Source organism: Chenopodium album, chromosome 16 (genome assembly GCF_948465745.1).
Source record: "Chenopodium album chromosome 16, dcCheAlbu1.1, whole genome shotgun sequence".
Classification (NCBI taxonomy): Eukaryota; Viridiplantae; Streptophyta; class Magnoliopsida; order Caryophyllales; family Amaranthaceae; genus Chenopodium; species Chenopodium album.
The window spans coordinates 50187668-50210378 of NC_137849.1; the positions used below are offsets into that span (position 1 = coordinate 50187668).

Consider the following 22711-nt stretch of genomic DNA (forward strand, 5'->3'; position numbering starts at 1 on the left):
CTACCAATTACGGAGTACATGATGAACTAAACATATTTTATTTTTATTTTTTTGACCAATCACAGGCCATTACGTGTCAGGCAACTTGTTATAACAGCTTATATGACCAATTAGGATCATTTTTAGCGGGTAACGTTTTGGGTGAGACGGATTCACGTAAGTCCACCATGTTCATTCTCCTTTTTCCCCTTTCTCTCTCCTCTCGCCCATCAATGGTGGCCAGAGGTTGAATTCTATTGATAATGGTCGAGATAAGGAGGATTTGGTGAGGCGGCTTTGTTGCGGCAGTTTTGGGTGAATTTGATTAATTTGATTTTGGGAAATTTGATTGTGAAATTGTTAATTGATGATGAAATGTAGGATTTTGTTAGAGATGATGTGAAATCCGAGGGTTGAGAAGAGAGAAAATATTGTAGTCATGGAAGAAGAAGAGGGTCAGTGGTGAAGGAGAAAATAATGTCGGGTATTAGATGTTTATTGTTTGGTATTTGATTGTTATTATTTGGTATTAAATGTTTATTGTCAGGTATTAGATTAGTATTAATTGGTTTAATATTTGTCAGGAATTAGAAAATTTTAGTCAGGAATAAGATAATTTTATTTTAGTCAGGAATAAGATAATTTTTATCAGGAATAAGACAATATTATCGATTTTATAAAATGTTGGTGTGCGGGCTTTGATCGGGTTTCTCATACCCGCATTTTTTTGTTACTGAGCCCGATTTCACGTGAGTCCGTTCTACGCAAAATCTTCTCTTTTAAGTGGATTAAGTATAAAAGTCGAATTATTTATAAATAACCCAAAGATGGGATTATTTTTAGCGGACGCCCCAAAGGCGGGATTATTACGGGCAATTTTTCCTAAAAAATAAATGTAATATATAGTTATTGATTCTAAAGATTCTTAATTAAAAAAAAATAAAATGTAATAGATAGTAATTTAATCGAAAGTTATTGCGCAAAAAAAAAAAAAAAAAAAAAAAAAAAAAAAAAAATACACCACTTTTCCTTCTACTTTCCAAAATCCTACATTTGCCATCACCCCAAAAGATTCGAGCCATAGCCGATTGAATTCTTTGGAAAATAAGGATTGAACCTCGTACGTCAAGTTTAAAAGATACTTTGACCTTATCGCCTTATGTAGTGTAAGGGTTGTGTTGTTACTTGTTACGCAACTTTGCAAGTAAATTACAGTAAGGATGACAAAAGTAGTTAAGAGATTATTAGTCACAACTTTATTCAAACACACAAATACAATTACTAAAGATTTGTTTGGTTGACATAGAAATTAGAATTCTTATAGAAATTGTATTGTATAAAAAAACTATTTTCCTAATTTGTTTGGTTGGTAAGGTTGGAATTAAAAATTTCCACGAATTTTGATTGACCGGAGACTTTGTAATTTACTTCCCTTATTTCTTCCGTTTTTTCTTTTGTGTGACACCAAACAACTATCCAACTTATCAAATTTCAAGAATTTCCACTTTCCCCCATTTTATATTGTCAACCAAACAAGGTCTAGAAGTATTTTTAAGTTACATGAGGCTGAATATGGATTCGAAGACCTTCAACCGGGTATGGATTTGTGTTAGGAATATTATTAGGAAATATTATCATATCTTTGTAATTGCTATCTTATAATTAGTTTCCTAGTTTATAGGCTTGATATATATCTTCAAGATATTGTTTGTTAGGCTTTAGGAAACTATGTTCTCTATATATTTTGAGGATCATTCAATGAATGGGTAAGCTTTAAGCCCTACTTTGACATGGTATCAGTCGCCGGAGAATTTAAAAAAAAAAAAAAATCCTTAAATCACCATGGCCGGTGATGATATTCCACCACCACCACCGCCACCGTCACCAAAAATTGACATTACTTCTCCATATTACCTTGGTCCTCATGACAGGCCAGGGGATTTTATTACTCCGACCCGACTTCATGGGGAAAATTATGATGAGTGGGCCAGTGATGTTCAAACGGCGTTGGAAGCGCATCGTAAATTCGTTTTTCTTGACGGAACAATCACAACTCCATCCTCTCCGTGTAATCAAACAGATTGGAACACCATACATGCTATGTTGATTTCTTGGCTCATGAACACTATTGATCCCGAAGTAAAGAGTACTCTTTCGAAGTACAAAGATGCGAAGAGGCTATGGGATACTCTCAAGATGAGGTTTGCCACCGTTAATGGACCTCGAATTCAGCAGTTGAAGGTCTCGATTGCAAAGTGCGAACAATCGAAGGATATGACAGTAGCCTCTTATTTTGGCAAATTGACTGCCTTATGGGAGGAATTGAATAATCATGAGCCGATAATCACTTGTTCTTGCTGTGCAAATTGCAAAGCAGGATTAGAACATGAAAAACGTCGGCAGGAAACTCGTCTTCATGAGTTTTTGATGGGATTATATACCGATTTCTATGCTCAGACTCGAACCAATATCTTGTCTCAAGATCCCCTGCCATCCCTTGATCGAGCATATCAATTGGTCTCACAAGATGAGCGGGTTCGGCTTGCTAAACAAGTTCCTGCCGAGCAGCCCCCTGAAGCAGTTGGTTTTGCTCTTCGAACGAACACAGGGAAGCCAAAGTCCGCATCCACGGAGGACAAACCTGATAAATCAGGTCTGCTATGTACCTACTGCAAGAAACAAGGGCACTTGGTTTCAGGCTGTTTCGAATTAAAAGGCTACCCGGAGTGGTGGCCGAATCCCTCTAAGCGTTGAAAGTCACAGTCCAGTGCCAAAGGGAGACCTCAAGCTCGGGAAAATGCAACAGCAACAGGGGCTTCTAATTCAAGCAACATGGATTCTTCGAGTGGTTCATCACAAACGTGTACTGCGGAACAATGGAAAGCAATTGCCGGTTTCCTTGGTAATACAAAAATTCCCGATGATCGCTTGAATGGTGAGTTTGACAATGATTTATGGATTGTTGATACAGGTGCATCTAGACATGTGACAAGCAATGACAAATGGTTATTTGATACTCGAACCATCTCTCATTGTCCCGTGGGTCTTCCAAACGGCAAAACAGTAAACGCCACAAAAGAAGGCTCGGTTCGATTGTCATCGAAAATTGTTCTCCATCATGTGTTATTTGTTCCTGATTTGTGTTGCAATTTAATTTCTGTATCTCAATTAATCGATGATACAAATTACACTTTCCAATTTAACTCTAATATGTGTGCTATACAGGACCAGTCGAGGGAGCTGATTGGAACGAGTGTTAGGCGAGATGGACTGTTTTATTTCGAAGGACGAGCCTCAGTGCAACATGTAGCAGTTTCTGAATCTTCAGCATTGTTAGAGTTATGGCACAAGCGTATGGGTCATCCGTCGGAAAGAGTAGTAAAACTTCTCCCTCCCGTTCATAATTGTAAGGGTAGTTTAAATAAAGCATGTGAAGTTTGTTTTCGTACTAAACACCCTAGATCTAGTTTTCCTTTAAGTGAGAATAAAGCTTCTAGAATCTTTGAAAAAGTTCATTGTGATTTATGGGGGTCTTATAAACATGCATCGTCTTGTGGTGCTCGTTATTTTTTGACTATAGTTGATGATTTCTCTCGTGCCGTTTGGATTTATTTGCTAGTTGATAAAACGGAAGTTTTCCGTATGTTTATGTCTTTTGTGGCAATGGTGGATCGACAGTTTTCTCAAACAATTAAAATATTTCAAAGTGACAATGGCACCGAATTTAATTGTTTGCGTGATTTCTTTAATGCAACTGGCATCTTATTTCAAACATCATGTGTTGGAACCCCGCAACAAAATGGTCGAGTTGAGAGGAAACACAAACATATTTTAAATGTAGGTAGAGCTTTGAGATTCCAAGCTAATTTGCCTATATATTTTTGGGGAGAAAGTGTTCTTGCGGCCGCACATCTAATAAACCGAACTCCTTCCCCTCTCTTGCATGATAAATCTCCCTATGAAATTTTATTTAGCACAAACCCATCTTACTCCACTATACGTACTTTTGGGTGTCTTTGTTTTGCTCACAATCAAAAAGCTAAGGGTGATAAGTTTGCAAGTCGAAGTCGTAAATGTGTCTTTGTTGGGTATCCATTTGGAAAGAAAGGTTGGAGATTATTTGATCTTGATTCAAAAGAATTTTTTGTGTCTCGTGATGTTAAATTCTTTGAAGATGTTTTCCCATTTCTTGATCCAATTTCCACAAATATCATTCCGGAGAAAATTGTCCCAATACACACGGATGTGCCGTATGATTTTGATGATGTGAGTATGGGGTTTCAAGAGGTTGTTGATGGTCAAGATCATGTGCCTCAAGCTGTCCCACACCACGAGCATGAGCAGCCCACAACACAGCAGCAGGCTGTGGGCTGCCACGGCCAGGCAGACCAGTCTGCAGGCAGGCCGCGGCTGGAGTCTGCTGGCCGCGAGGAGGGTGCGGACTCCCCTGCCTCTCCTTCCTTGCTGCGGCAGCAAGCAGCCCAGTCTGCAGGCAGGCCGCGGCTGGAGCCTACTGACCGCGGGGAGGGTGCGGAGTCCACTGAAGAGCCACGGCAGCACCTAGACACTTCCCGGTAGTCTTCGAACACCGAGCAACAGGCAGAATTAGGCCGGGGTATGCGACAAAAATTTCCGAATGTCAAACACCGAGACTTTGTTACTCATACAGTCATCACAAACAGTCCATCTCCATCTCTCTCACCTAACACTTCGTCTCCAAGGCATCCCTCAGGTACTCCTTACCCTATAGCGCATTATATTAATTGTGACAGTTTTTCTCCACATTACAGAAATTATATTGCAGCTATTACTTCTGGCAAAGAGCCTCGGTCTTTTAAGAAGGCTATGAAAGATGAAGGTTGGAGACGATCAATGCAAAATGAAATTCAAGCTCTAGAAAAAAATGGCACATGGACAATGGAAGATCTCCCTCCCGGCAAACGATCTCTAGGGAGTCAGTGGGTGTACAAAATCAAATATAACTCCGATGGAAGTATTGAGAGGCTAAAATCCAGATTAGTCGTCTTCGGCAATCATCAAAAGGAGGGTATTGATTACACCGAAACATTTGCTCCGGTTGCTAAAATGGTCACAGTTAGAGCTTTTCTTGCTATTGCAGCTTCGAAAAATTGGGAGCTCCATCAAATGGACGTCCACAACGCCTTTCTTCATGGCGATCTTTCAGAGGAAGTCTATATGAAACTCCCCCCGGGTTTTGAATCCTCTCATCCAAATAAGGTATGTCGCCTTCGGAAATCTTTGTATGGTCTAAAACAGGCTCCTAGATGTTGGTTTGCTAAACTAACGAAATCTTTGAAGGCATATGGCTTTTGACAATCATATTCAGATTATTCTTTGTTCACTTATACAAAGGGTAATGTGCAAATTAATGTCCTTGTATATGTGGATGATCTCATTATTTCTGGTAATAATTCCGCTGCGTTAAGGGCTTTCAAAGCATATCTTAGTGATTGTTTTCATATGAAAGATCTTGATACTCTGAAATATTTTTTGGGAATTAAAGTGGCTCGTAGCTCTTTAGGCTTGTTCCTATGCCAGAGAAAATATACTCTTGACATCATTTCAGAAGCAGGATTATTGGGATCAAAGCCAGCCGGCTTTCCTATGGAGCAGAATCACAAACTTGGTCTAGCTAGTGGTCCTCTTCTTGATGATCCGGAACCGTATCGCAGACTTGTTGGGAGGTTAATATATCTTGCTGTCACTAGGCCGGATTTAGCCTATTCAGTTCATATTTTGTCTCAGTTCATGCATGCTCCAAGAACTGAACATTGGGAGGCAGCCCTCCGAGTTGTGAGATATTTGAAAGGAACTCCGGGTCAAGGTATTTTGCTACGATCAGACAGTGAACTAACCTTGCAGGGTTGGTGTGATTCGGATTGGGCCGCGTGTCCCTTGACACGTAGATCTTTGACAGGGTGGCTAATTTTTCTTGGTAAATCACCTATCTCTTGGAAAACCAAAAAGCAGAAGACTGTCTCTACGAGTTCTTCTGAAGCCGAATATCGTTGTATGTGTGCTACCACAATGGAATTGAAGTGGTTGAAACGGATACTTTTGAGCTTAGGAGTGCAACATCCTAAGGCTATCAAATTATTTTGTGATAGTCAATCAGCTTTGCACATTGCAAAGAATCCGGTTTTTCATGAACGGACGAAGCACATTGAAGTCGATTGTCACTTCGTCCGAGATGCTATCACAGAAGGTTTGATTGATCCATCCTATGTTCCTACACGTGAGCAATTGGCCGACATCTTTACAAAAGCTCTCGGCAAATCTCAATTTGATCTATTACTTGGCAAGTTGGGCATCTTCACTCCACCTGCTCCAACTTGAGGGGGGGTGTTAGGAATATTATTAGGAAATATTATCATATCTTTGTAATTGCTATCTTATAATTAGTTTCCTAGTTTATAGGCTTGATATATCTTCAAGATATTGTTTGTTAGGCTTTAGGAAACTATGTTCTCTATATATTTTGAGGATCATTCAATGAATGGGTAAGCTTTAAGCCCTACTTTGACAATTTGGGTTATAAATCACCTTTTCATTTGGATTAATTTTGTGGAGTTTGAATTTAGTCACCACATTGTGCAGAAATACGAGTATTTCAATTCTTGTGTATTCTTTCCCTGCACACATTCTAGGCCCTGGATCCGGAAATATTTTCGGGTCCATATTTGTTGAATGGTTATTCCAATGTACCTAATTCATCCAACATTATACAAGAGTATAAGAATACACTACCGAGTAATAATTATGAAACTTGTAATGTAATTATTACGTGCTTCACACCAAGCTTAGTTTAGTAGAAATGAGAGCACCTTCCAACCATGAGATTGGGGGTTCAATCCCCACTAGTGACAATTTGGGGGAGTGAGATTCCCTTATCTTCCCCCCACTCTTCCAAATTGTCTAGTCCGAGCACTAACCCGGGCCGGGAGGACCTATGAGAGGTTCCAGCCCGATAGGACCCTTCTCCTTACCAACCCCAAAAAAAAATTAAAAAAAAATAAATTATTACGTGCTTCACATCTAGATTGATAAATGAATGGTTCGTGGTTTCGTACCTTCCATCCCTTAGGAATCTTATAACCAGCATAAGTGACATCAGTGATGGTCTCCCTAAAACTTCCTTGGGCGGGTGGTTCAAGTCTCATTGTTTCACATACTGCATTCCATGAATACTTCATTTTTTGTACATCCTTCCATGTTAGTAGTTCCCCTGCCTCTTTTGATCGCGCAATCTCCAATTGCTCTAACAATCAATCCACATATATATATATATATATATATACATATGCATATTACTTCAAATCACAAGATAGTCATATTAGCAAGTATATTTCAAACACTAAGCAAATTATTGGATTAAGGGCCTGTTCATTTCAGCTTAATTTAAGTTCAGTTTAGCTCTAATCAGTTCAGTTCAGCTCCTAATTAATTTCCTTCTCTCATAAAATATTCATTTCAGCTTAGTTTAGTTCAGTTCAGTATAGCTCCAATCAATTCAGTTCAGTTAAGCTTAACTCAGTTCAGTTCAGTAAATGTGAATAGACCCTTAATCAAACTTGACTTCAATTTTGAGTAGTACATTAAAGTATATAACCGAGTTTAAACTGACCTTAGTCCTTATTACTATTTGCAACACAGACACACTGTTTTTAAGGTCAAATGTGACTCAACTAGACTGGATGAACCCGATCGAATCAAATGACTTGTTTTTGCAACAAATTAAGGATAAAGATGACTTGGATCAAGAAAATACCTTGTAAAACCTTGTCATAAACATGAGGATATTTAGCAAGGTTGTCTATCACAAAAGTGATAGTGTTGCTTGTAGTAAAAAAGCTAGCGAACAAGAGAGAAATAATCCTTCCAGCAACAACCGTCTCATCAATCATCACCCCATTCTCTTGAGAAGCCATGAGCACCCTAGTCAACAAGTCGAAACCACCGTGATTTTTCCGAGATAACTCGATTTTCCTCTGTCTAATCTCATCAACAAGCTTACTTCGAAGCTCAGCTTCCCTCTTTCGAGCTTTGTAGTAAAGGGTGCCAGGAAAATTGATAGGCATCGCCACGGCCCCCTCGTTCAACACGTAAAAAGGTTCCGAAATACCCTTTACTTGTTCACTCTTATGGTAATCAAGAAACAAGCAACAAGAAAGAGCAAAAGTAAACTCCTTTGCAAGTAAGTGAACTTTTATATCATTACAAGGAACCCAAAAAGATTGTAAATGTTGTTGTGCTTTAGAATCCATAATAGGCACAAGATATTGCATCGAATCGAGCTTAAGGAACTTGTGTAATTCCTCTGTTACTAATCTAGACGACGATGAATTCGTGTCGATGTTTGTTACTGAAAGAATAGCTGCAACTGAAGGAGGCAACCAGAATTTGAACAGATTTGTTTCATTTGAGAAGATGAATTTGTTAGCAGAAGGACCGCATAAAACAGCAACTTTTTCCCCTATGATCGAGGTCTTGAATACATCAGGGGAATACTTCATCATTCGATCCCATACGAATTTTTGGTTGTTTGAGACATATTCTAAGGTTTCTCCTATTATTGGCCACCCATTTTTGCCTGGAGGAATGTTATACAAAGATGAACACCTGATTTTTGTTTTGAAAACAGAGAAATATAAAATAATTATGCTGATAATAAGTATCAGAAAGGTTGTATAATTAAGCATATACACAAATATGGATTCCATATTTTTTGTTCTAAAACTCAAATAATTTTGAGATTTTTTTAGAGATACATATAGAAAAATATGTGATAATAAGAATTATGAAATGGGTGGAGAAGAAATAAATCAAGAAATTGTGTGAATGGTGTATACCAGTATACTAATTTAATATTGGCATTATTGGGTTGAGTCTGATCTTTTGAATTGGATCACTGTTGGGAATAATTTTTTTTTCATGGTAATGATATGGGTTAGGCCCCTACGACCCAAGCCCTTGAGACCTCTTTAAGCCCAACTCAATACTACAGTAGATGACAACAAGCGAGATCCAAACCTTGTAAGGAAATGTCGATCTATGAGTTTGATGTCTACTTAAAATACCTAAAATATCTGTTACTTTTTTTATGTATTCTTTTTATTTGGTGGTCTATATGTTTCTGAAATAAAAAAATATGATTTGTGTGCATTCAAATCTAATACAATCAATAACTAAGCAATTTACGACTCCATCAATTTCATATTGTTCTTCCTACTTTACTACCATGAAATGCCGGGTTGATTATTCTTCTATGTTTAACCCAAGTTTCGCCTTCAAGGCCAAACAAACCTACCATGAGTAATTGGGTAAATGGATGATTTGGTTTCTGAAAATCTTCATATTTTATCAAAACATCCTTTATTTTCTCTGCATTTGTGATGATCAACCAAGGAGTCGGACCCATCCAAGCAAAACATTGTTCACCTACAGTATTATCGAGTCTTCGAAAATTTACATATGATAAACTAAAAAAGTACAGAATTATATTATTTATGCAATGTTTATAACCAATAAAAAAAGTTAAAGTTGATTACTTTGCTTACCATGGTTTTGAATAATATGATGAATAAAACATACAATTCGAGGCAGGTGATCATCTTCCAAACTAATAGGTTTTCGCAAAGCGGTTTTTGTTTGAGTTATAATCTCCTTTACATCTCCAACAATCAATTTGTAGGGATTACCCTTAAAACCTTGCCTTCTTAGCAACTTTTCCATTTTTTTGGGCCTTAACCAAACTCCATTTACAACTTTCCACAAAATAATTAATACAATTACTAGAATAATTGAAATTGGGTAATTGAGTGTGGTCTCCATTCTTGTTTCTGTAGGATGATAACTGATATAATAAATATATACGGAGTACTAAGTATGATATATTTATCATCGCAATGAGGCACAAATTACATACTTGTACTATACATGCAATGATATTGATGGATATATGTAGACAAGATTTAATCGCAAATTCTTACTCCCTCCGTTCCTTATTGATAGTCTCAAATTGATATTTCCATTTGCTTTTTTCAAGTACCATTAATATTAAATTTTTACCAAATCCCTCCAATTTGCAATAATATTTGTGCAAATTAATATTTGCAATAATTTTTACCATCGCAGCCCCACCACCACCTAGTGCACCGCCAAAGAAAGCGCTCGAATGCAATGGAGGAATTTAATTCGAATTAAAATTTCGACAAATTAGTTTAGGCTTTTGTTTCATTGAATTCAAATTGTAAAATTAAGTTGTTAATTGTTGTTTTCGTTTTGAAATCAAAGAATTTGGTTTAAAACAATAGAAAACCCTAATTTTTCCCCCAATTTGATTTTAATTGTTAAATCATCAATTTGGGTTCAATTACATTGAGATTAAATATACAAAACTTGTTTTAATTAATTTTTCCAATAAAACTCTGAACGAATATGGTTCAATTGGTCGAAATTGTTCGAGGTTTGCCCAAAATTTTTAGAAAAATGGTCAAAATAAGGGCACGAAGAATGGCGGTGGTGGCGCATCAAGTGGCTAGGTGTGGTAGTTGCTGGGGTACGAGAAGAGAGAGGGGGAGATTAGGGTCAAGGAGTTGAGAGAGAAGGAGAGAGGGGGATGACGTGGTGGTGGGTCAAGGAGAGAGGAGCGAGGCGCAGCGGTGCGCCTGGAGGTGCAGTGGTGGAGGAGAGAGGGTGTTTGGGTTTTTTTTTAAAAAAAAAAATTTATTTATTTTGAAGTTAACAGAAAGTTAACCTAAGTTAACGGAGGGATTAGGGAAGAGGTATAGTTGATTAAAGATTAGCAGTTCAAGGAATTTTCAAAAAGCATAGACACAGCATGGAAAACCCAACTCCTCGGGGGCATAGCTTCCACTTTTGTGTACTTATGTATATGAACTTCATTTATCACATATCCATACCACACTTTATCAATTTATTAAGCGAGTTTTTAAGAAAAAAAACGGTGAATTGCTAAACCACGTCCGGTATTTACTGAGTAACGCCCGTATTTTAACATGACTTTACAAATATGCCCCCATATAAAATGTACCCTATTCCACTTTCACTTTCTTTAACAACTCTCTAACTTGTTACCCCCCAACCACTTAACAACCATCACCTACGAACAACCACCACATCATATATTTTTTGAAAAATTTGCTTTACTCTACACCAATTAGTGTAAACAGTGAATGGACGAGTTTAAGGAAGCAATGAGTCAATGACGCCACTGGAAAGATCATTGGAGCATACGGAGTCGGTGAGTGCTCTGAATTTTTGTCGTTTTTTTATTTTTTTTTTATTTCGTAATCATAGAATGAACGCCTGTAATTTTAGAATCACCCTTGGAACATTATGACATTTCAGGCGTTCAGGGGGGGGAACACTTGAAATTTTAGAACGTTTTGGGGGGAAACACCTGAAATTTTAGAATGTTCCGGTGTTTTGGGGGGACATTCTAAAATTTCAGGTGTTCCTTCCGTGGAACATTCTAAAATTTCAGGCGTTCGTCTGGAATGACTAAAATAAATAAATAAATAAAAGTAAAACATATACTTGACGCCAACCCCCTTACCTTTCCGATTTCTTGATATCGTCCCTTGTAGCCGATCGCAACCCTTGGTGGCGACAAAATTGTGGTGGCTTTGCTTGGTGGTGACGGAATTGTGGTGGTTTGCTTGGTGGTGGTGGTTTGATTGGTGGTGTTTGTGGATGAAATTCTTAAGGTGGAGAGAGAGAAAAGTAAAAGTGAAAGTAAGAGAGAGAAGATTGAAAAGTTATTTAAAGGGTTACTTAAGAAAGTTCATATGAAAATACGGGCGTTACCAAGTAAATATCGGATGTGGTTTAGTACCCCCAAAAATATGATGTCACTGCACATATCTATACTAATATATTAAAAAACGTTTTTATATGAAGATAAGAGGATTCGAACCGCAAACCAGTTACAACAAAATTGACTATTTAACCATTTAAACTAATTATCAAACATGTTAAAAAATATGAGAAAGATATATATATATATATATATATATATATATATATATATATATATATATATATATATATATATATATATATATATATAAACCACATGGTTTAATTATTTTTAAAAAAAAAACACATGGTCATTCAAAGAAAATTAAATCATAAATTACAATATATATTAATGATCAGTTAGTTTTATGTAATAATCCGGGACATCGCCCGGACCCAAAAACTAGTTTGTTATAAAACTCCGTGATGTATTGCATAGGTTTCGTTGTATACATAAAAAGATTCTGGATTGAAAAATTAAATTCACCTTAAGGTCTTCATCTAGCTTCCCTGAGAGCGCTTGTAGTAATGTAGTTTTTCCAGAGTCTGGAGGTCCCAAAAGCAATGTCATCTGTTAAACTAAGCACAAAACATCAAGAATACTTTCTGTAATTCTCATTATCACAAAGATCACAATACATGAATATATAACACTTAGGATAATAATATCCTCAATATTCTATCATATCTTTTCATAAGATATGTTTCCTAAATTATGCACAATAATATCACAATAAGATAATTCTAGATACACTAGAATATCTCCAATACCCCCCCTCAAGTGGGAGCATACGGATCATATATGCCCAACTTGCGGAGTAAAAAATCAAACTTGACCTTTCCCAAACCCTTTGTGAAAATATCGGCCAACTGAAACGTCGTAGGCACATACGATGGTTTTATCAGACCCTCTGTAATAGCATCTCTGACAAAATGACAATCAGCTTCAATATGTTTCGTGCGCTCATGAAACACGTGATTTTTCGCAATATACAACGCCGACTGACTGTCACAATATAAATGCATGCCATTGTCATGGCGCACTCCTAGATCTCGTAGAAGCCGCTTCAGCCACTTCAGCTCACAAGTACAAGCGTTCATAGATCGGTAGTCTGCCTCTGCAGAGCTCATAGCCACCGTAGGTTGTTTCTTAGTCTTCCATGATACGGGAGAAAGACCAAGAAACACAAACCAACCTGTCAGAGAACGTCTAGATAACGGACAACTCGCCCAATCCGAATCACACCATCCTTCCAACTGTGGAGCACTATCAGACCGTAACAAGATCCCTTGACCTGGACTTTTCTTCAGATACCTTACAACACGCAAGGCTGCATCCCAGTCTTCTACCCTCGGACTCTGCATAAATTGAGACAAAATATGCACAGAATAGGCCAAATCCGGCCTTGTAACTGCTAAATAAATTAGATGCCCTACAAGACGTCTATACTTCTCTACATCACCGAATAATTCCCCATTTGCCAGAGCTAGCCTGTGGTTTTGCTCCATGGGAAATTCTGCAGGTTTTGCATCAATCAAACCCATTTCTGTAATTATGTCCAAGGCGTACTTTTTCTGACACATGAAAATACCCTGCTTGCTTCTGGCTATTTCTAGCCCTAAAAAATATTTCAGAACCCCCAAGTCTTTCATCTTGAAGCAGTCCCCCAAATATGTTTTGAATGACAATAAAGCAGACTTATCATTCCCTGCAACAATTAAATCATCGACATATACCAACACATTAAGTTGCATATTCCCTCTTGTCAGAGTAAAAAGGGAATAATCATAGTATGATTGTTTAAAACCATACTTCTTCAGAGCCGTTGTCAGTTTTGCAAACCAACACCGAGGAGCTTGCTTTAAGCCATACAATGACTTCTTCATCCTGCACACTTTTCCAGAAATATTTTTATCAAAGCCAGGGGGAATTTTCATGTATACCTCTTCCTCCAAGTCACCATGTAAAAAGGCATTATGAACGTCCATTTGATGAACCTCTCAATTCTTCACAGCCGCAATCGCAAGAAATGTTCTAACAGTCACCATTTTTGCCACGGGAGCAAATGTCTCGTTGTAATCTAGGCCTTCAACCTGATGATTACCGAATATGACAAGTCTAGCCTTCAATCGTTGAAGATTTCCATGCTCATCGTATTTCTCTTTATACACCCATTTGCTCCCAAGTGCCTTTTTACCGCGAGGTAAGTCTTCTAAGACCCAGGTGCCTTGCTCTTTAAAAGCTTGAATTTCATCTGCCATTGCCTTTCGCCAACCTTCATGCTTCATAGCCTGTTTAAAATTTTTTGGCTCATTGCTACCTGTAATTGCTGCAATATATTTTCTATGTGGCACATAAAATCGGTGAGAATCAACAAAATGTGTTATGGGATAAACAGTACCTGAAGAAGGTGTCGCGGATGAACGGGGAGACTGAGATGAAATTTTATTCCGTATGGTGTGTGTCACAAAATCACGAAATTTAACCGACGGAAATTTTGGACGCTTGCCCTTACCCATGGTTTCTACATTTTCAGCATGCTCGAGAACCTCAAGCTCACTCTCACTCGGACTCTCCTGAACTGCTGCCTGCACACTACTAGGTGAAGCATACCCAGCTGCCGCTGGAATTTCAGCGCCCTGGCAGTGCTGGGTTCTTCACACCTAGCTGTCGCTGGAATTCCAGCTGCTGTGGCAGTGCTGGGCGCCTCGGCAGGAGCTACCGCAGGCTGGCTGTGGTGCTGCGCGTCCTGCCGCAAGCCAGCTGCGGTCTCCACTGCCCGGGGCTGCTCAACACACCCGTCACACACATTCTCCACCTCGCTGCCCCTACATCATCAACTCCGAGAAACTCCGAAGCTTGCACATGATCGTAGCTTTTGTCATTGGCAACGTCAAAATTATTCCAAGGAAATACGTCCTCAATAAATTGCACATCGCGTGAGACAAAACTCTCCTTAGTCTCCAAATCAAACACCTTCCAACCTTTCTTTCCAAAAGGATATCCCAAGAATACACACCGTCTACTCCTACTAGCAAACTTGTCACCCTTGTTTCGTTGATTGTGAGCAAAACACAAACACCCAAACACCTTAATGGAATCATATAAAGGTTGTTTACCAAACAAGATCTCAAATGGAGTTTTGTATTCAAGCAATCTAGAGGGAGTTCTATTAATCAAATAACATGCCGCTTGCACACATTCCCCCCAAAATTTTCTAGGTAAATTAGCTTGAAACTGCAAGGCACGAGCTACATTAAGAATGTGTTGATGTTTCCGTTCAACACGCCCATTTTGTTGAGGCGTGCCCACACAAGAAGTCTCAAATATTATCCCATTAGCAAAAAAATAATTTTTCAAGGAGTTAAATTCCGTCCCATTATCACTACGGACCACTTTAATTTCACAATCAAATTGACGTTTCACCAAAGCAACAAAATTGAGAAACATATATTCAACCTCAGTTTTATTCCATATTAAATACGTCCACACACCTCTTGAAAAATCATCCACTATAGTCAATAAATAATGGGAACCACAAGTCGATTGAGTCTTGTAAGGACCCCATAAATCTACATGAATAAGTTCAAAAATACGACTAGCTTTATTATTACTAATGGGAAAACTATTCCTATGTTGTTTAGCTCTAGGGCATACATCACAGGATTTATTTTTAGAACTTCTAATAGAACTACTCACAACTGGAAGATGTTGCAATACTTATTCTGACGGATGTCCCATTCGTTGATGCCACAACTCTGTCGACTGAACACCATCTATCTTCAAAGCCTTCACCTCAGGAACACCACGGAAATAATAAAGTCCATCCACGCGTTCACCCGCTCCAATCACCTTCCTCGTCGTTAGGTCCTGTATAACACAAATTTTGTTAGTAAATTGCGGAGTGCAATTCAATTCATCACATAATCGAGTCGCAGAAATCAAGTTGCAATTCAATTGGGGTACAAATACAACATTAGTAATATTCAATCCCCCTTGTAAAGTAACAGTGCCAATCTTGGACGCATTAGCACTCTTTCCATCCGGAAGGCCAACCGGACAATGTTGTACATTAGTCACATTTGTCATCAAATTCAAGTCATAAGTCACATGATTGGATGCGCCGGTATCAACGATCCAACCTTGATGATCTTTACCCTGTAATTTTGGTTTCATACTGTTCAAATGATCAATAAGTTGCTGAATTTGGGTAGGAGAAACACCCATGAGAGCAGCCCCATCATTTGTCGTAGCACCTCCGCCTTGAGTGGAGTTAGGGGACGGCTGCCCAACAGTTTTGTTGGCTCGAACTTGCTGTCCGGCTGCTGCACCACGACCCCCTGTTCGGCCACCTCCTTTGCTAGAACCCGAGTCACCTCGGCCTCGACCCCTGCCTCCACGGGGACGATCCCCCCACCACGATGGGTAACCGTTGAGTTGGTAACAATCCGACTCATCATGACCAGTGCGGTTGCAATGATTGCACACCCTATCCGAGCCACCCGATGCACGCTGAGATTTGGCAGAGATGTCGACCTTGAAGGCCATAGGACTGTCACGCGCCTCCCCGCCTTTCAAACGCTCAGCTTGTATTAATTGTTGATAAGCTTTATCAACCGTGGGTAAAGGATCCTGAGCCAACAATTGGCCCCTAAGCGAGCCATAAGCTTCATCCAAGCCGATTAAGAATTGATGTAGAAAATCCTCCTGATGTACGTGCCACAATATTACACTTACACGAGCCACACGAACACACTGGGACGGTGATGTACGTGTTGAGTTCATCCCATATTTTGGCAATACGACCAAAATACGCCGCCACGGAATCAGTCTTTCCTTGTTTACAATCACCCAAGGACATCTTTAATTGGCAAATTCTAGTGCCACTAACCACACAGAAGCGGTTCTTCAAATTGTTCCACAAGAGATGAGCATCATCATACTCTCCAATCGTTGCCCTTACCGAAGGGTCCAACGTATTTGTAATCCACGAGACTAACATTGAATGAATAGCCTCCCAATCCTCCAATTTCTCTTGATCCGATGGTTTCTTGATACTTCCATCAACAAACCCGTACTTGCGCTTAGCCTTCAACGAGGTTCGAATAGCCCTCGCCCATTCATCATAATTTTCACCTCGTAGTTGTATCGGACTGATAATATTCCCAGGTCCATCACTCGAACCAAGGTGATAAATCATGTCCACCTTAATTTTTCCACCATCACCAGAGCCGCTACCGCCTGTCATTGCTCTCGACTCACAGAAAAAAAAATTAAAAAAATTAATTTGGACCAAGAACTCGGTGCACAGACTCAAGAACTCACAGCAAATCAAACGTTGATTATGTAAATCAAACGCACGAAAAAAATTTAAACCTTAATTGGCTCTTGATACCATGTTAAACTAAGCACAAAACATCAAGAATACTTTCTGTAATTCTCATTATCACAAAGATCACAATACATGAATATATAACACTTAGGATAATAATATCCTCAATATTGTATCATATCTTTTCATAAGATATGTTTCCTAAATTATGCACAATAATATCACAATAAGATAATTCTAGATACACTAGAATATCTCCGATACTAACAATTTAAACATCATTGTATAGTGAATGTGGTAACATTAATATTTTAATTATGTATATATACATACGTCATAAATGGAAATAGTTTGACTTTTATATGACGGAGTATGACTAAATCTTATGAACAATGACTTTTAATTTACTACTCAGTACAAAATATTTTTTTTAAAGGAAAATTTACTGTACTACTTTGGTTATTAATCTATAATCTATCTATAATCTATAACTATATACTAAAGGCGAGACCAAAGATAACACGTGTCATCTTTTGGTTAAAAATTTTCCCGTCAAAAGTATTTTTTTTTATTTTCATTTTTTTTTTGCTTTTTTGTTTTTTGTAAAAAAAATCTTCTTAGAGAATATTTTAATATACGTAATACAAAGTATAATATTTTCATTCCTTTCTTACAAAAATAAAATACTTTTTCCTTCCAAAATAATCATTATGTTTCTTCCTTACATATTATACTCAAATATTAATTATTTCATTATTTGATATCCTTATATATTATACTCAAATATTAATTATTTCATTATTTGATATGTTAAGTATCTTTAATTATTTTATATATGTATAATTCTGGTTTCCTATCTTTATCTAATAATTACATACTACATAGATTAAGGGTCTGTTCACATTTACTGAACTGAGCTGAACTAAATTGAACTGATTGGAGCTGAACTGAACTGAACTGAATAAAGCTGAAATGAATATTTTATGAGAGAAGGAAATTAGGAATTGAACTGAACTAAAATTAAGCTAAAGGGAACATGCCCAAATTATTACTACTGTAAATCCTATTTTAAACATATTATCATACCTTTTTAAGTATTTAAAATAGGAATTATATGGGTTAAAGTTATATTTTTTATATAATATTTTTGTATCAATACACCATGGGTTTTATGTTATACCACATGCCCAAATTATTACTACTGTAAATCCTATTGTGATATTATCTATGCGATAATATGACCTTTTTTAAATTATATTTTCAAATTTTAAAAGTGGTCAATTATACATGAAAAAAAAAACTGTATATAAAGATAATGTAGATGAAAGGCTAGCTATATACATATTTATAAAATTATTATTTGTTTGTCAAAAAGAAAAATAGTACAGAGCATCACTTTATTGTGAATTTTAAAACACTCATAGTCAAAGGAGTATTTTTACAAAACTCATTTTGTTAATAAGCTTTTATACATCGTTTGATTTTGGTGTTTTATTTTAGTAAATATTAGAAATAATAAGAAGATAAATATATCGTAGTTAAATTTTCATGTGATTTATATTATTTTTTGACAATTTTATTTTTGATATTAAATACGAATTATTATGTTACAAGCACTAACGATAAATACAATTATAGTGTTACACCAATAATAATTTGAAAATTACCGTGCATGGCACGGGAACTAACCTAGTGTTTATAATTATTGTATTAATAAAATTTATGAAAAAATGATCTCTTAAGTTAAAACTTATTTAAGTACACTTTTGATTGATTTAGGTACATTAGTATGAGATTACATAGACATCTGTTTCAAGCGATAGGTTTGCCAATAATCATTAGTCTATAACACAAGTGATTTCGACTATATGATACAATAACGAAAAAAAGAATATACCTAGATGGTTTAACAATTCCACTGACATCTTGGAGTATCTTGATGGTCCTCTTCTTTGACGGGGTAAGTCGTATCAAACCGAGAATTGTCTGCCAGTGTCAAATTTCAAAACATAAACAATGAACAAAACCCAGTTTTCTCACCAGCTAATTAAACAATTTCTGTCACAATTACTAATTTTGAAAGTTATTGGATTGACTGATACCAGAATCATTGCAATACTGGTTTGTTTACGCTATTTTTAATGTGTCTATTGCACAAATATTAAAAACACGTCAAACTTATTACAGTATAACTTTATAATACATCAAGACTTCAAGAGTCAAAATATTTGACTGATTTACTTTCAATGACAAATCTTTTTATGGTCACTTATAAATCATTATTCAAAACAAACTTTTACGGAGTACGGTACTAAATTAGTTCCTTCAAATCAATTGTCACTGTGATTTGTGATCATCTACGTGAGATGAAGACTGTTCCAAGCGACCCAATCATAGATGCACTAAAGCGTTACTTTCCCTTTAAATTCCTATTGATTAAAGTTTTCTTTCCTTTTTTGACGGGATTAAAGTAAATCCTACAAATTAGCAATAATAAAATTGTGGATGACATCCGTTGGTCCCAAACTTTCCATTAATGCCAAGATGCCAACTCAAATAAAGAAAGGATATTTTACCTAATCAAGTTCACTCCGTTAAACATCTTTCCATGATAAAATATATAAATTGATTTTGGATTTCAACCAAAAGCTTATTTCAACTATCATGGTATCAAGAGACACCGTGACACAAAATCATGGGTTCAAATCTCATTCACCTCCTACTTTTAAAAGGAATATTTCACGCTGGGTATGAGCTGAGGGGACCCAAATCACATCCACATTACAAGCCCAACAGACTCTCAAGGACGTGATAGAGCTAGTACATAATCCGAACTAAGATTTCAATCATCATCTTAAACTTTTAGTCGCACAGAAAACCAATAAAAGATAGAGAACCAATAAAAAAGAATAATTGAAAACTTCTATGAACGTAGGGCAAGGAAGGGCAAACCTTGTCAAAGCCAGCAGGGAGGAAGTCAAGGAAGCAGGTTTGGTAGCAAGGAAAGGTGTGTTGGATCTACCTCTCACTTCTAGCTGTGTTTTCAGCAAAGACAATTTCTTAACTAATTTTGTAATAACTATTTTGCAGCCTGATGTGTCTCTAAATTCGGCATTAATAACTCTAACTGTAGATTTGGTATACTCTAACTACTACTTTAATTTAGCTAGTATGCAGCGAGGGGGTGATAGCCCAAACACCCACCAACCACCTTGACCATGGAGGTGGACTTTTGTAAATTGGCACTAGTGCATATGTGAGCCATAAACTTTTATCTAAGTTAATATTATCTTCGTTTTATATTATTTGCAACAATTTGACATAAAATAGAGAGGAAAAATGTCTAATCGTTGCAAATAATATGAAACGAAAGTAGTATATTAGTTTCTTTTAACCAAAAAATAAATAAAAATGAAAAAAGAATAATGATGAAAAATACAAATCATCTCACCAAAAAAAGGAAAAATACAAATCAATCAATGGTGAAACAGCTAGAAAAATATTTCGTACGGTGTATGTGTGTTATAATTAAGTATAGATTTTTTTTTTCTTTCAATAAATAAATAAATAAAATCAAGTATAGATTTTTTTTGTTGAGTTGTTGTCTTGTTGATATAAGCCACTCATCTCTTAATTACTCCCAAGTATGATAGTTACCTACGACCCTACCGTTAATCATATACAGGCTACTCAATCTCAACTTCTCAAAGAGTCAAGTCTCCCTCTATTTCATGAAAACCTTCCTATTAAAGGTCCGTTCTCATACGATTATTTTCAGTTCAGTTCAGCTCTAATAAGTTCAGTTCAGTTCAGCTTTTAATTTCCTTCTCTTATAAAATATTCATTTAACTTCAGTTCAGTTCAATTCAGCTCTAATAAGTTCAGTTCAGTTCAGCTCATTTCAGTCAATGAGAACAGGCTCTAATCATCATAATTTCATTTAACATACGAAGTATTTGTCCATGTGCGTATTAAATTATTAAAATCTGTAATTACATTTAAGTAAAAAAATTCATACAAAAAATTAATATTTTGAAAGTATTCGTGGATGAAATTACATAAAACTAAATCCACTTGACCACATATTTTCCCTATACTTGTATATTAGAAAGAATTTAGAAGATTTTCTTAAGTTGTTAATATTGTCTGAAATCCAAATGAGAATAACATGTACTCCATAAGATCTAATTGAGTATTATTACGCTATAAAATTTTCTAACTTTGATTCTTGATATCTTTTCCCCAAGTGGATTGTTAGATTTTTAATCAATGAGAGTAATTCACATTAATTTAAAAAATGAATAAATAAAAATTTAATCACTTTTTTGCCATATACTCATGGTTTCAACTTTCAAGGTGATTTTGCCTTTGTCTTTACCTTGTGAAGTGGACACATAAAAATTTAAATTATGAGAAAAGTTTAATGAACATTTTGGGGGTCATGTGGTGTTTTTTTTTTCTTTTCAAAAAAATCTTATAACTATAAACAAGTAGAGTTGTCTAGCTTAGGAAGTTTTCTTTAATTTGTCTCAACTTACTTTGATGCTGATAATTTTTATAATATTTAATCGAAAATATTAATGATCAATATTCAATAACAACGTATATTGACAAAAATGTACTAGCGTTTTTTTCACGTTTATAAGTACATAGACATGAGGTGTAAATATTAAGGAATGTTGTTCCTTATATGGAGTATTGGGAATTGGAACATTCTTTAAGCAACAACCTAAAATAGAATACGAATAAATTCATGGGACAAAGCGAGTAATAATAATACGAGTATGTAGTAAAACAAAAACTCACCGATCAAATCTATCTCTGAGTTTTTTGTGGAAATTCTCAGTATCTTCCTGAATACCTTTGAGGATAGATTCAATCAAAACTCTTTTCTGTTGCTGTTGCTTCCCCAACTTTTGAAGATCAATCTCCTTAATATCAACTTTCCCATCATCAATCGCTAGCCTCAACAACCCTTTTCTTATGCTTGTATAAGTAGGCAGCCGCTGTAAAGCAGCCCACCTCCTCCTCCACCGCCTCTTTCTCCGTCGTATCATTCATACTATCTACATCACAACCATTATTATCATAATTTGAAACATAAGTTTTGGATGAGACTGTCTTACATTCTGACTATTTTTATTTTCCATGCTTGAATTGTAGAAATGCTTGATATTGCAGTATTTTTATTATTCGGTTAAAATTGAATACAGTGGTTGGAAAACAATATACATAATCCTTGTTGCAAAGACACTATTACTCAAAAAGGTTAAATTTTAAATCACTTGATATTGAAAAAAAATAAAAAATAAAAAACTCAAATTGACAACCAGCAAATGAACAACTTTATTATTGACACATATATTTTCCGATACTAATAATAATATCATATCTCTAACATGGATCAACGAAACAACGTACCTGGATGAGTTACTCTCATATACAAGTACTTCGTATTTCGTTAGCTAAAATGTTTTTTTTTTCTTATTTATTTGAAATATCAAAGGAAAAGTTAATGTTGATGGTATGCGGTGCCCGGCAGTTATATAGTGGCTAAG

At 36.3% G+C, this 22711-nt stretch overlaps 1 protein-coding gene, 1 long non-coding RNA gene and 1 pseudogene across 3 annotated transcripts; 1 reads left to right on the forward strand and 2 right to left on the reverse strand.

The window, feature by feature from the left end:
* The first annotated feature begins 1821 nt into the window (after positions 1-1821).
* LOC145584515 (uncharacterized) lies at positions 1822-2733 on the forward strand. The gene has a single exon (XM_081641341.1). The coding sequence runs from the start codon at positions 1822-1824 to the stop codon at positions 2731-2733; it is 912 nt and encodes a 303-aa protein (XP_081497467.1).
* Positions 2734-6507: 3774 nt separating this feature from the next.
* On the reverse strand, positions 6508-8797 carry LOC145584516 (beta-amyrin 6-beta-monooxygenase pseudogene; annotated as a pseudogene). Its single transcript, XR_014100361.1, has 3 exons — positions 7769-8797; positions 7071-7258; positions 6508-6705 (listed from the first exon to the last, which is right to left on the reverse strand). The product of XR_014100361.1 is annotated as a beta-amyrin 6-beta-monooxygenase pseudogene (transcript).
* A 3383-nt stretch (positions 8798-12180) lies between these two features.
* LOC145585847 (uncharacterized) lies at positions 12181-22711 on the reverse strand. Its single transcript, XR_014100737.1, has 4 exons — positions 22575-22711; positions 21960-22219; positions 19051-19139; positions 12181-12391 (listed from the first exon to the last, which is right to left on the reverse strand). It is a non-coding gene; the product is annotated as an uncharacterized LOC145585847 (long non-coding RNA).

Bases quoted from the DNA above. Each gene is read 5' to 3' on its own strand.
- LOC145584515 (XM_081641341.1), top strand. From the start codon at position 1,822: ATGGCCGGTGATGATATTCCACCACCACCACCGCCACCGTCACCAAAA.